A 14,295-nucleotide genomic window follows, 5' to 3' on the forward strand; every position below is an offset into this window, starting at 1 on the left:
CTTTTCCCTGGGTTGGAGGCTGGGCACCAGTAGGCCATGTACATGTGCATGAGGTGTGGGGCGTGGCGGTCTATCTTTGGTTGCTCTGGAAACAGGTCGGTCATGTGGAACACAAAGGATGGGGCGCCCGGTGTGGTGATTTCTTTGAGCACCTTGTCACTTGAAAGGTGTTGCATGATCCACCTGAATGGCTGATGGGGGTAATAGTCTGGGCTGGCTTGCATTCTGGCAACAAGCCTTAATAGCAAAATCATGCAAAAGCACTGTTGTTGTCTGGGTCTCACTGGTGCGTGACTCTTGGGTGCTCTCAGTTCGTCCTTTTCTTCTGGAACTGGAGTGCACACTTTACGGGGGCGTCTCACAGGTATGTCTTGTAAACAGAAACTCACAATTTTCATTAGTCTCATTTTGAAGATCAGGCTTGATTGACTTAAGTGGACACCACCTGATTTTTCTTTCCTTTTTGACAGCTGTGTACCCTCTTCCCATGAGTACTAACCTCTAGCCCTGTTCTTATTTACCTAGCTCATTTTTGATTACAACTTGCGGGCTCTCTTCTAATGCTCAGGTGGCTTAATGTTTTTGAGCGGGGCTGTTTGTTTTATCTCCCCTGGGGAATTGGTTCAGTGCTAGCAGGGCAGTTGCCAGCAGCCATTCCTGGTCTTTTGAGGGAATGGCATTGGCGAAACCCTCTGACTTCACCAGCACCTCTATTCTGGTGTTGAGGGTTTGGTTGGCTCGCTCTACTATGGCTTGACTCGTAGGGTTGTATGGAATGCCCTGCACTAAAGTGATGCCCCACTTTGAGGCAAATTCTTGCACCGGTTTGGAGATGAAATTTGAGCCATTGTCAGTTTTAATTTGCTTGGCGATACCAAGCCATGCCATGGCTGTCAGCCAGTGCTGAATCGTGGCCTTAGAGTTAGTTTTGGAGTGCTGTGTGGCCACAATCACTCCGTTGTAGGTGTCTACTGTCACTGCCAACCATGCTTGAGGCTTCAGCAGTTGACATAAAGTGAAGTCCAACTGCCAGATTTCTGAGGCTTTGAAACCTCTTGGGTTGACCCCACTGGTCTACAGGGGTGACTTCTGGCAATGAGGGCAGGTGGCCACTACATGTTTTGCGTCTGCTGTCAAGATCCTGCATCTTTTTGCCAGCGCTTTGGCTCCGATGTGGAGCGACTCATGCAGTTGACGAGCTTCCTGCAATGTCCACACTCCCTTCGCTGCGGCGTCCGCTTTGTCGTTGCTGGTCTGGAAGAGGCCCTTGACTGGGTTGTGGCTGTTGACATGAATGACAGACACGGTGCCCTGTCATGAGGAGAGCGCTTCTTCAAGCATTGAGGCTGCTGCAGATGTTGACACGCCTGGTCCCGACATGGCCAGGCACAGCCTTGCCACGAATATAGAATCCGCCACAATGTTAAGGTGTTCATCTCGGAAGAGTCCACACGCCAAGACCACAGCTGCTGCTTTCAGTTGTTGCACAGACAGTGTGGGGTCGCATGCTTTGACACAATGCCATTGTTCTCCGGTCTGCCACACCGCCGCTGCGGTGGAAGTCGTGGAGGAGGCGTCTGTGAAGACCGTCGGTCCTGGCAGTGGTCGGTCCATGACCCTTGGTGGCAGGTCTATGTCAACAATGGTCAGTAGCTGAGTCCAAGGTGGTCTGGTGGCATAGCAGATTTCTCTTCCGAAGCCAGTGAGGGCAAGGGCCAGGTGCTCCGACACTGCGGTTGACTCCGTGGTCAGCTGCTTGCGAAAGGGAGGTGGATTCTTGTCGGTTCAGTTCTCAGATGTTTCAGGGCGAGTTTCCTGCCTTTCATGATGATGTTGGCGATGCATTCGACTCCCGGGGAAAATGCACGAGCTGGTCTTCTGAGGACCACCCATTGGATCGGCTGGGACTTCTCGGAAGGTCCTTGGGCCAGCGCTCCCACTCTTCCCTTCTGTGTGAAATGGACGTACAGATCGAGGGGCACGCCTCGGTTCCACCTGGCAAGTGTGCCAGTGGACATCTGATGTTCAATGAAGTCGAGGGAGCTCGCTGCTTGTGGTGTCAGCTCCTTGGGTTCCCAGGGGTGCTTTCTTTTCAGGAGATCATACAAGGGGTCCATGACCTCGGGAGGGATCAGGATGATGTTGCGGAGCTACTGCAGAGATCGCTGCATGTCATGGAGTGTCTTGATGTCTCGGCAGACCTTCACCTTGGGTGGGGTCACATAGGAGTTTGTGATCCCCACTCCCAGGAAGGTCACGCAAGGTCCTCTTTTGATCTTTGCGCTCGCAATCTCAAAGCCGTTTGCTTGGAGAGTTTCCATGATTGTGGACACTAAGTGATCCACTTGGCTGGCTGATGGTGCGGCGATGAGGACGTCATCTATGTACTGAATAATGGTTGCTGCAGGGTGAGAATGTCGGACTGGCATCAGAGCTCTGTCCACGGTGATTTGGCATACCGTAGGGCTGTCCACAAAAACCTGTGGTAGCATGCGCCATTGGAAATGGAGGCTGGGTCGCTCACCGTTTGGGAACACAACAGAAAAGGCAAACTGTTCTTTGTCTTTGGGGTGCAGAGGTATCGAAAAAAACAGTCTTTGATGTCCAGCACTGCGCATGGCTGGCCTTTGGGGATGGCTGAGTTCATGGGCAGCAGTGTCTGGACAGGACCCATAGGTTGGATTGTCTTATTCACTTCTCTCAGGTCACGGATGAGGCGATAACTTTCTCCAGACCTTTTGGGGTTCACGAACACGGGGGTGTTCCATGGGCTGGTGGAGGGTTCTATGTGCCCCTTTTGCAGCTCACGGTCAACCAGTTCCAGCAAGGCTGCCATTCGAGGCTTTGACAGGGGCCACCGCTCACCTTATACAGGGTGTGACGATTTTTAAGTCAGTTTGATCGGCAGTGGTGGGTGCACGGCAGTGGCCCTCAGGATAAATTTGTGATCTTGACTCTTAACATGGCAAGGACATCTCTTCTTATCAAGGGTGGTGAATTTTGCAAAATGTAGGGGTAAATTGCCACTGTCTGTTCTGGTCCCTTTTCTGTGTGAAGTGTTATAGCCACCAACTGGGTGCTTCTCCACGCCCGGGTTTGCCCTCCCACTCCGTTCAATGGGGGTACTTCTTTAAATTGCCAATGCCGGGGCCAATATGCTTGTGGGATTATTGAACAGTCTGATCCAGTGTCCCCCCAAAACTGAAGCCCTATGATGTGGGGGTCCCGGCTGCCGTAAAGGCGGCACGTTCCCCAGATCACCAGGGGCTCCTTCCCTATTTTCATGGCCAGGGCCACCCAGGGGTCTTGCTCTGGGGTGACCCCTGCTGGCCCTGTGGCACAGGCGTGGCTTGCGGCGGTGGTGGACACGAGGGCACCGCTGGCGATGTTGTGAAACTTTGCCATTGTGTCGCTGTGGGGGGTGCAAAACCGGCTGTCCCCTGTGGGGGCAGGGGATATGAGGGTTCCCCACCCCACTGGGGGTTGGCATAGATGGACCGCCTTGCATTCACAGTGGGAGGAGGCTGGGTGCGGCCCGCACGCCCCCTCCCTTTCCCGTTTCCCTGAGGCCGGGACCTTCAGTCTTTGACGAGGTGCCCTTTCTTCCCACAGCCCCAGCAACGCCCTCTCGCACGCACTTGGAGCGGGGGCACTGCGGGGGATGGCTGTGCTGGCTGGGGACAGCTCACTGCGATGTGGCCTGCTTGGCCAGGTTTGAAGCACGCCATTGCACTGGTTAAGGTGCGAACGGCTGCCTGGATGGTGTCAGTTGCTCCTCTTTTACTACATGTTTAATCATGTCGGCCAGGCTGGCTCCGGCCGGCAAGGAGTGCAGAATGTCTTTGGTAACTGAGTTGCATTGTTGCCGCAGGCAATCAGCCACCACAGGGCCCCTTGATTCTGCAGGCAGAGTGGACGAATCTACTGCTGCCTGGAGGCGATCCACAAACTGTGTGAAGCTTTCACTCTCTGCCTGTTTTATGCTGGACCATGGGGATGGCCTGGCCACCACTAGGGATGTGGCACGAATGGCCTTTCTGGCGGCCTGGGTGGTGGCCCTGACTTCCTCAACGCACAGGTGCGCAGCTTGTTGCTGAGGGGTTATCATCTCGTCATGTTTGCCCATCAACCTGGACAAGCTGGAGCCATGCAATGGCTGTTCTGCCCCAGAAGCCTGATCCAGTAAGTTTGCGCAATTATCTTTCCATTCCTGTTTGAAAACAATCATTCCCTCGCCGTCAAAAATCGTGCGACCTATTTGTTTAATATCAAAGGGTAGCAAATCATGATTGCCAAAAAGGCCCTCCACGAGTGTGGAGACCATGGCTGAATTAATCCCATTCTCTGAAATTGCTTTAACAATTGCCTGTACATCTTTAGGGTTTACCGGCGTATATGTTCTCTGCTGGTTCCCTTCTGGCCCGGTAACTCTCACAGGGAAGGCTCGCACTGTGGTGGCCGCAGGAGCCCACTCAGCACAAGCTATCTTTATCTTTCCCCAGTCAGTGAACTGGGCTGGCTCGTATTGTGAACCCTTTTCGGAGTGGCTCAGAGCTTTTTTCGTTTTCGTTTCCGCATCCTAGCCAGCTTCCATCAGCTCTCCCGAACTGCTGGAGCTGGTGGTGTCTGACTGAGAATCGGAAGTAAACTGATAGCTCACTTCTGGGCCATTTTGTGCGGCTCTGACCCTGCCCCTCCCTTCAGGGGTGGCACCACTCCCGCCCCCTGGGCTTGCCCTGCCTCCTGTGGGGGGTGGTCTCTCCCTTAAACAGAAGCAGCACTGAGCGCGGCTCCCGATTGGGCACGCGCTCTCTGCTGTCCTCCCATGCACGCGTGTTAGCGAAAGCCCGCAACTCTGGACTGAGCGCGAGCTCTCTGCCGCTCTCCCGCGCATACACGCTTGCGGAAATCCGCGGTTCCTGTCCGAGTGTGTGCTCTTCTCCCTCTTCCCCGTCTTTTTCCCGCACGTGCGCATCAGCAAACACCCGCCGCTCCGGGCTCTCCCTGCTGAGGATATCCAGGCTCCGCCCCTCCCTTCGGCCAGCGCCATTTTCAAACACGTATGGCGGGGGTGCTACCTGTGTCTCCTCCCGTGCCACGTTTTGGCGTCTCTGGCTTCACCCCTCAGTTCCTCCCAAAAAACCCACGCGCGCTGCTGCGCCTCGGGCACCGAAACACTGGCTGGCGGCAAAGAGACAAATGGGGAACCCGCGGATTTTCGGGAAGGTTCCGCGGGCGAGGAGGGCAACGACAGGTTTGGCGGAAGGGTCGGGGGGTTTTCAGGGGCCATCGGGGGGTTCGGGCTTGGGCTCAGTGAGCGGGGAAGCGTGCCTGGCTCTCGCGGATCCCCACCCTCGGACAAATTGCGTTCAAATGCTGTTTGCGTTGTGGCTCCTATCCCCAGCTTGGGGGTAGCTAGCAAACACACGCATGCGGCGCTCCAGAACTCCTGTTCCTCAAGCGCCTTGCGTAGGGCTCGCTCGACCTTTCCCCACGCTTTGAGACTTTTGCCGCTGCCTGAGGATTTTGTATCCTCGGCTAGCACGACCGTGCATCTCCCCCACACCTCCAAATGTAATATTTCTACTGGGTGTTCAGTCACCCCAATCTCTAATAATCTTGCGATAGCAAGGTGAAAATCCCTGAGCTTGCACTTAATTCCCCACTGTTTATGAATCAAACTTATGACCTTCACCATGGTGTCCATTGGCTGGTCCGACGGCGTCCCGTCCGCCAGAGTAGGTTTCTTTTCCCACCCTGGCCGCTGCTTCTGTCCAGGCAAAAACCCCGATTTCCAAGGGTTTTTTTCCTCATGGGTTTCAGCACCAGAATGTTGCCTTCTGATATGAAGGCAGGCGACCTGGGTTCCAGAAAGCGGCACGGCAACCCGGCCTCTCCCGGGTTACTCGGTCCACAGACACACTGGCATCGATAGGATGGATGGTCAAAATGGCGTTTATTGCTTTACCTCATGGTGTTAAATAGTCAAAGGGGGCTTTACTACGTCAGAGAGGGGCGGAGGGTCCTTATCTTTCTGTGACATCCGCGATCTTCCGGGCGCCTGTCCTTATCTATCGCACACACAGGGTGGGAGGGAGGGGTTCCAACACGTGGCTAGATTCAAAGCCTGCCTCAGCTTCCGTAATGTCCATGTCCACCAAAACACTGTCCTCAGTCTCTGCGTCTGATTCTGGATCACCCTGGGAGGTTTTCTAGTCAGTGGAATTTTCAGAGCTGGACCATGCTCCATAACTGTGGAGGACCGTAACGAACTTCTTCCAAGATATAATCAAATTTGACACTCCTTCATCTCCTGCATACAAAGTCTCAACCAAAGTGTCTCCTAGTAATTGCCATTTCCTCTTGGAAAATGCTTTCTCAGCATTTCTTGGGTTGGTTTTCCCGAGATATATTGATTAGGAGTCTTTTTTCCTTGAAAGCCCGTGCTAGAAGCAGAAGGAAGAGTGGGAGTTTGCCAGTTCAGGTTTCTCAGAGTTGTTTATTATTTCTTACCTCTAAGTTCTTTCAGCGCCCAGCAAAGGTCTTTGCTGTGGCAAGAGCACGTGGTGACTCCCCCAGGTCGGGAGGGCTCGGATCTTTTGTACTTTTTCCCTGACCCAACCACTGTCCACAATGTATTATTTATTTACAATTAATTACCAATACCTATTACCTATGTTAGACATGACACACACATGAAGTAGAAATTTAAGCTTTAAACCTTCTCGAAGTGCCTAACTGCTAGGGTAGAGGTAAAAAGCTTCAGGCCTTGCAATAGAGTATAGACATAATAAAAATATGGTAGAGTGCTGTTTGTAATTTGTATGAACTTTATATAGGGAAGACAGACATTTTCATATATGCTAAGATAGAAGTTTTCTACATAACAAGATAGAACTTTATGCTAGTAAGATAGAGTTTTGCGTTAATAGATATGTTATGTGCATAGGTTTTGATACTGTTTTTCGTAGTTTTTACGAACTTTAAAATTGTACTTAGATTGGCTAGTGTGTAGATAAAAAATATGAATATGCATTTTGCAATTTGGGATAAAAAGCCTCAGGGTTGGAGGTGGAGGTATTGATTGATTGATCAATTCGATCCATCGATCCAACCTCCATTTTCTGCAACCTGAGGAACGATCCTTGACAGGGAGCCGAAACGGGATTTTAAGGTATTATACATCGCGGTCCCCGTTCCAAGGGATCTGGGTCCCGGGGTTCCCCCCTGCAGCACTTGCCGCCGGAGCGCTGGTCAGGACAGCCGGGGACTCTGCGTGGGGAGGGACCCCGGGGCCCCCACTGCCCTCGCGATCCCCGCGGACGGGAACCCTGTGCGGCCTGGGGCCCCCACTGCCCTCGCTATCCCCTGCGGACGGGAATCCTGCGCAGCTCGGGGCCCCCACTGCCAACGCGATCCCCGTGATTTTGAATAACGGCTATGATGTTTCTGGAAAAGATTTGAAGGATCTACTGATTTATGTGCAAAAATACTTCCCAGAAACGGAATCATTATTAGCATTAAGTAAATCTGGGATGAAGTAGGGATCAAATTGTTTGATGAAGTTACCAGAGGAGATAAAATTGCACCAGTGATATTACCAACTTGGAGACTGGTTGTAGAAGTTTTTAACAAATCACAGATGGAAATTGGAAATTCAGAACTTACTTTATTTGGTACAGCCGTGTCGCAAACCGTTGAGGAAACCCGAGATCATGACTCGCTTTTGGGGGCGGTGGGGGGCACAGATGAATCTCTTTCTGCTCCTCAGAAACAAGGGATGGTTCTCCCTGCTGCCGAAACCATGCCGCAGCTCGGGGGCTGCGGGACAGTGGACGGTATAGTACCAGCGCTGGCCCCCGGCTGCCGAGGCTCCATCGCACACAACTGTGAGCTCGGGACCAGAGGCGCGGACTGCGGCATGGCCGGACCCTCTGTGCCACCTCCAGCCGCGGTCCGGGGCTGCGGAGGGACTCCCCATGCCACAGATAAACCCGTGCCGGGAAGATCCGAACTCTACGGGAGTCCCGCCGCAGCCCACCCCCACAAAGATCGTGGATCATCCACAGACCGGGGTCCTGCCATCTCTCCTGTCGCTGCTTCAGCCACACATGACAGAATTGTCTCTACGGCCATGCGACAATTTACTGCTTGCAAAGCAAACCAGCGAATATGTACATCAGACACTGGACAGATTAACGGCAGCCGTGGCCCCCTTCCTACCGGAGCCGCCGCTGCCGCTGGCTGATGACAACGTACAAAACCACGCATCTAACCTGCAACCACCCATCAGACACCGACACCCAGGAGCACGACCTAAAGGGTGTCTGAGAGCGCATGTGCCGCCATTACGCAGCTTCCACGCGGCTTCCACTGCTCGCGAAAAAGAACCGGCACAGCGGATCAACGTCATGCCTGCGCCGAGCCACATCGATCTTCCCTCAGTGCCCGCGCCAAGCCACATCATTCTTCCTTCAGCACCTGCGCAGATGCCTGCTCGCCCACACCACTTTATGGACTGCTTCATTACGCCTTCTGCGCATGCCTTGATCCCCCCCGACCTTACACAGGGCTTGGAAAATACCAATGCCTCACCGAGAGGGGGAACAGGGCGGGCAGGCATCAAAGTGAAATTACACAGGACACTAATGCGAGACATCACAGAACTATAATATACCAAAGCAGAGCCATCAATAATACAACCGCAAACAACGAATCGGATTCATCAATTTCAGATTCATCAGACTCAAGTCAAGAGGAAGACCCATCCTCCTCAGATGAGCATTGCCCCCCACCTTTGCCTGAGTCGACTCGTCCCTCAAGAAGAACGCAGCGTGAGTCCCTGACAGACTGGGCTGCCATGAGACGTAAGGCACTTAGAGAGGGAGATCTTGAGATGGCTAAGAAGCCACTTTTTATTATGCCAATTAGATATGGCAGAGGGGGGGGTCAATCCATGGTGGGAACCACTTAGTCATGAGGACATTAAAGACTTAAGGAAAGCTATTAAAGAAAGCGGATTGGGTTCACCCTATCTTAAACAATTACTAAAAGGACCATTCCAAAATGTTGATCTAACACCATATGACTGTCGTTATATTGCTAATCTAATACTAACAGAATCACAGTATATGCTGTGGGAATCCAAATGGAGGAGGTTTTTGGTTCAGCTTCGAGAGAGCTATGCTGGTGGTCCTCATGCTGCAATAACACTGGCAGATATGGCTGGAGATCCACCACATGATAGGCAGGAGGATCAATTAGACATAAATAGAAATGTACTAAGAGATATCAAAAATGCTGCCCGTAAAGCCTTAGTATTTACTCAGCCAGTTGGGGTCCCTGAGGGGACCTATACAGGAATAAAGCAAGGGGCAACTGAACCCTATGCAGCATTTATTGATCGTTTGACACAAGTTTTAGAGAGACAATGTGAAGATGATGTGGCCCGACCAATTCTCCTTCACAATCTTGCTTATGCAAATGCGAATGGGGAATGCAAAAAGGTCATTCGAAACTTGCCTGATGCTGAACCCACTGTGCCTCAAATGTTAGAGGCTTGTAGCAAAATTGCAACTCCCCAACACATTGCTACAATCCAGGCAGAGGCTCTGGGAGAAAAACTTGAAAAGGCTCTCGCCGTTCAAGCAGAAATGAGAGATGATAAGCTTGCTAAAGCCCTTGAAGGCCTTAGCTCAGCACTTCAGCAAAATAAAACATATCAGGAGAATAAGAACGATAAGAGACTCTGCTTTCGATGTGGGAAACCTGGACATATGTCAAAATTCTGCTCTGAGGTAAAAACTCAAAACCCACCTTATCATTGCCCAAGATGTAGAAAGGGAAGACACTTTGTTAACGATTGTCGTTCTAAATTTGACATAGAGGGCAACCCTTTGACGGGAAACTTTGTGAAAAGCACGGGCCACCGCGTGAGGAAACAAATAGCGGTATACCAGCAACCCGAGAGCTTCCAAGGGGCCAGGTGTGTGAACTGCTCGGGCCAAACCCCATTCGTCAGATTGCCAGCCACCTGCCAAGGAACACCGATTTACTGCCACCAGGGGCGCAATGTGAACTGGCAACTTCCAAATTAATTCATTTTCTATATGATTGTTATACTGTGGTACCCACAGGTGTGACAGGAACATCACACAGGAGACAGGATTTTCTAATTGTAGGTAAGGACAGGAACCAGATTTTGGGACTTGCGGTTTTTCCATCTATTGTTTCAGCAAATTGCAATGAGGAATTGACTGTTTTAGTTCAAGCATGGCACCCTCCGCTTGCTATTCCAGCAAAGACTCCAATAGCTACAGCTATTGCCTTACCACCTAATATAGCAGAACAACTCACTGAAAGTCAACAAGTGCCATCTGAAAACCCTTGTATGCCACTGGATGTGCTTTGGGTGCAACACATAGGTCGTAACTGACCAAAGTTAACTTGCAGCTTGACTTACTGTAATAAAACAATTATAATTACAGGCCTTTTGGACACCGGCGCGGATGTTTTGGTGATTTCTTATCTGTTTTGGCCAAAAGACTGGACTTTGGTAACACCCTTGGACCCTCTCGCAGGTATTGGGGGGGCTGAGGTGTGCCTTCAAAGTAAACACATGATTACAGTGACAGGACCTGAAGGGAAGACAGCAATGTTTCGTCCCTTTGTTGTATGGAGACCCATCACAGCATGGGGGAGAGACTTGTTGTCTCAGTGGGGAGCCAAATTGGAGGTGGATTTTTAGTAGGGGCCATGACGGCACTCAACACCCTGAAGTTAACATGGAAAACAGACATTCCTATCTGGGTGAGTCAATGGCCCCTGGAAAAGAAAAAATTGAGTGCCCTCAAAAAACTTGTACAAGAACAACTACAGAAAGGCCACATCAAGGAAACCAACAGTCCCTGGAATTCACCAATATTTGTCATCCACAAAAAAACTTCTCCTTTGCCAGCAGCCACTGTTCCACCCAGACTGGGTTATCAGTTTTCCAATTCAGTTTTTGGATGTGGCGCTTCTCAGCGGCCTCTGCCCAAAAATTTTGTGGGGGTTCAGGAATGCTAATTGTGACTCCCCACTGGGCCATGAGGTCTCTACCAAGCAGTGGCTCCTCATAATCTAAAACAAAAGGACGTACAGATGCCAATTGTCCATTTGGTCCCCTTACTTTCACCACGCTCTTAGATTGCCGTGCCAATTGCAGTCCTCCCGCACCTTGGATGTGACCTGCCACATCCTCCAGTGGCCAGCGCTTCAGCCAATCCTTGATTGGGACGAGAGTTAGGTCTGCTCCTGTGTCAAAATCTTTATCAAAGGATTCCCCACCCAATATAAATGTACACTTCACCCTGGGTTTCTGTGTTGTTACTTTGTGTACTGTGTACTGTGTTAACTGTGACTGTGTTGTTCTGGAGGCCAAAGCACCCGAATGGGATGGCCTGTGCAATTATCTGCCCTTTTGGCAAGAATGTGGGTGGGTGAATACAACGCAGCCAGAGGATGAGGCGCTTGGGACAGTTAACAAGTCGCCCAGGAAGAACCTCAGTCTCTTGCGGAGTGTGTTTGCAGTCCCCAATGATGATGTACTTACTGCACTCTACCAATGGCCAGTCGTTGACACTGCAAGGGTCTGTGGTAACAAAATGCCAGTCGTGGTCACTTAGAATCAGAGGCTCTGTGATCTGCAACCTGTAAGGTTCATAGAGAGAATTAGTTGTTAAAATTGGTTTTGCAAGTTCAAATTCAGGAGAGAGAAGTCTCCAGTCCGGTATGTTTTCACAAATTGGTTGACCCCCTTTTGACCCCCCCACCCGGTCCACCCGATTAGAGTCCTCGCGCTGGGTGGACCCGCGCTCCCCCTTTAGTTTTTTGGCTGTTGCTGAAAAGGTGGAGGAGTCCCAGGTGTTCGGGGCATTGTCATCTGTCCTTGGTGTTTGTGAGGACAGGAGGCAGCCCAGTGTCCTTCTTCTCCGCAGAAGTAGCACTGCTGTTGCTGCTTGCCACGGAAGGACGAGCAGCGTTGGAAAGGCTTGTGCAGCGTCGGGCCTGCAGGGAATGCTTGAGCCACATGTGGAGGTCGCGGGAGAGAAGATGCCAGAGCTGGTCGAGACTGAGTCCCACGGCTGAGGAAAGGGACCTTGGCCTGACACACTTGGAGCATGGAATGAAGTGTGCGGGGTGGATCTAGAGGAAGACTTAAAATTGCTGAACGACACAAATCATTTGCATTAATAAATGCGATTTCTTCTAAAATCTGATCCCTTGCACTCTCATTCCTGACCTGCACTTCAATAGCACGAATCAATTTCTCCACAAAATCTACAAAAGGCTCAGTTGGACCCTGTCTGATCATGGTATAAAGTGGCAAGGGAGCGTGGGTTTGGAGGCTAAAAAACGCTTTGCAAGCCTGATCTCTAATTGCTGTGAGGGCTGCAGAGGGAATCAGTGAGGCTTGTGTGGAAAGAGGGTTCCACTGGCCTTCACCACAAAGGAGCTCAAGGGACATCGCATTCCCTTGTCCATCCACTGCGGTATCTGGCTGTTGTAAAAGGCGTGGAAGTGTTTCCCGCACCAGCTGCTTCCATGCCGCTTCCCAGAGTTTGAACTCTGTGACATTCATGAAGCATGAAAACAGCTGCTTTAAATCACCAGGAACAACTGTCGCATTAGAAAGATCGGCTGTAAGGAGACCACAGAAGTACGGGCTTTCCCTTCCGTACTCTCTGTGGGCTTTACAGAGATCCTTAATCAACTCTTGGGAAAAAGGTTGCCAATTCAGACTGTCACTGGTGTCCCCCCGGGAGCGCCTGAATGCCACCGGAGCAGCAGTGAAGCAAGCATGCTGACTTCCTGGTTCCCGGTTGTTTACTTCCTGGTTCTGACCATGGGAACCAGAAGCATCACCGTGGGAACCAAGCAAACAACATGACTGAATTCCGGGGTGGGGACACGCCGGGGACTCTGCCCGTGGGCGGGCTCGGGGGCAGGGCAGGTGGGTGGGGTAGAGGACGGGGGGGGGGGGGGGGGGGAGGGGTGGGGGGTGGGGGGTGGGTGAAAGGGAAGGGTGGGGAGAACGAAGAGGATTGTGGGGACAAGGAGCGGCGGATGGTGAACGGACCATGCGGTCCCCGCCATCTTGGACGCCACAGCCACCACCACGAGGCTTCTGTGACACAGCAACTTTAAAATTAACTTTTGGCTTGGAACTGGGAGAAATCGGCGTGGGGGAAGGGCTTCTAGACGCTGGGCCAGGGCTCCTAGAAGCATCCCGCGCAGTCCGGCCCAGACTACGCAGCGGGGGGAACAGGAATTTTGAAAAAAGCCGGGGCTGGTAGACCTTTTGTCTGCCGCTTTCCTTAAAATTCCTTTTTTGCGGGGAGAGGGTTTGGGGCTGCGGGAAGGGCGAACCGGGGCAAGCTGTCCTCGCAATGGCTCTTTTTCAAATTCTCTGAACTCCGCCGAGGCAGCTTTGAGTTGCAGAATTAAGGCCGCAAATTTTTGCAGGTCTCTGCTTTTTGCATCTGCCAAATCTGCCAATTTCTGCTCCGCAGCGCTCCAAAACTGCGGGCTGCAGGCGTGTGCTAGCGAGATTTCTGGGAAGTTCATACAAAGCCATTGCGAAAATCGCTTTACACAACTTTTAGAAAACCTAGCTTTCTTAAATTCTAACAATTCAACTAGAACCTTAAAAATCCCTGTACCGACAAGGAAGAGACACCCATCTCCTTCCCCGTTTAGATCTTAAATCGGCACTTTCCCCAAACCGAGATCGAGAAAATAAATGTTTAAAAGAAAAAAACCGCTGTGTCTTTAAAAGACCGGCACCTCGCACTCGCTAAATCTGCGAACCCGACCGGCGCACAGCGCGAAAAGAAAAAGCAGCTGCCAGAAACGCGCTCCTTCTGAGCAACCACTGACCGCCACGCGAGCGGCTGCACACACACGCGCACACCCGCGCTCGCGCACAAAACAAAAATCGCGAAAACAAACCAAAAGAAAAAGCGCCAGGAAAAACCGAAAATCGGCAAACGAGCAAAAGTGCTCCGATCCCAGCAGTCGCGCGACCAGCCTCTCCACGGACTCGCTCCGACGGCGGCTTCCCAAAACGGAAACCCACTCCGCAGAAACAGCAAGGATACTTACCAAATTCCTGGCGGCAGATGCAAAAACCGATCTTGGGGTACCTCTGCTTTTGGGGGAGACGCCTTCCCTCGAGTGCGAAGAGGGTGGCGCTACCTCCCCGACGCTCTGGGAGCTCTTCCTCGAGTCCATGAGGCTGCTTCGACCGAAGCT

At 51.8% G+C, this 14,295-nt stretch overlaps 1 protein-coding gene across 2 annotated transcripts; it reads left to right on the plus strand.

Moving 5' to 3' along the window:
• Positions 1-3,508: 3,508 nt before the first annotated feature.
• On the plus strand, positions 3,509-12,259 carry LOC134562048 (endogenous retrovirus group K member 6 Gag polyprotein-like). 2 transcript variants are annotated; one of them, XR_010083056.1, is made up of 3 exons: positions 3,509-10,181; positions 10,488-10,580; positions 11,979-12,259. XR_010083056.1 is itself a non-coding variant. In XM_063419506.1 (3 exons), exons 1-3 carry the CDS (start codon positions 8,934-8,936, stop codon positions 12,127-12,129), a joined length of 1,296 nt encoding a protein of 431 aa, XP_063275576.1. In that variant the 5' UTR covers positions 4,703-8,933; the 3' UTR covers positions 12,130-12,259. The 2 variants fall into 2 exon arrangements, 1 of the variants encoding a protein (XP_063275576.1); XM_063419506.1 differs by having other exon boundaries at positions 4,703-9,985.
• The last annotated feature ends 2,036 nt before the right edge of the window (positions 12,260-14,295 follow it).

The sequence above is a fragment of the Prinia subflava genome, chromosome 26 (genome assembly GCF_021018805.1).
Source record: "Prinia subflava isolate CZ2003 ecotype Zambia chromosome 26, Cam_Psub_1.2, whole genome shotgun sequence".
Classification (NCBI taxonomy): domain Eukaryota; kingdom Metazoa; phylum Chordata; class Aves; order Passeriformes; family Cisticolidae; genus Prinia; species Prinia subflava.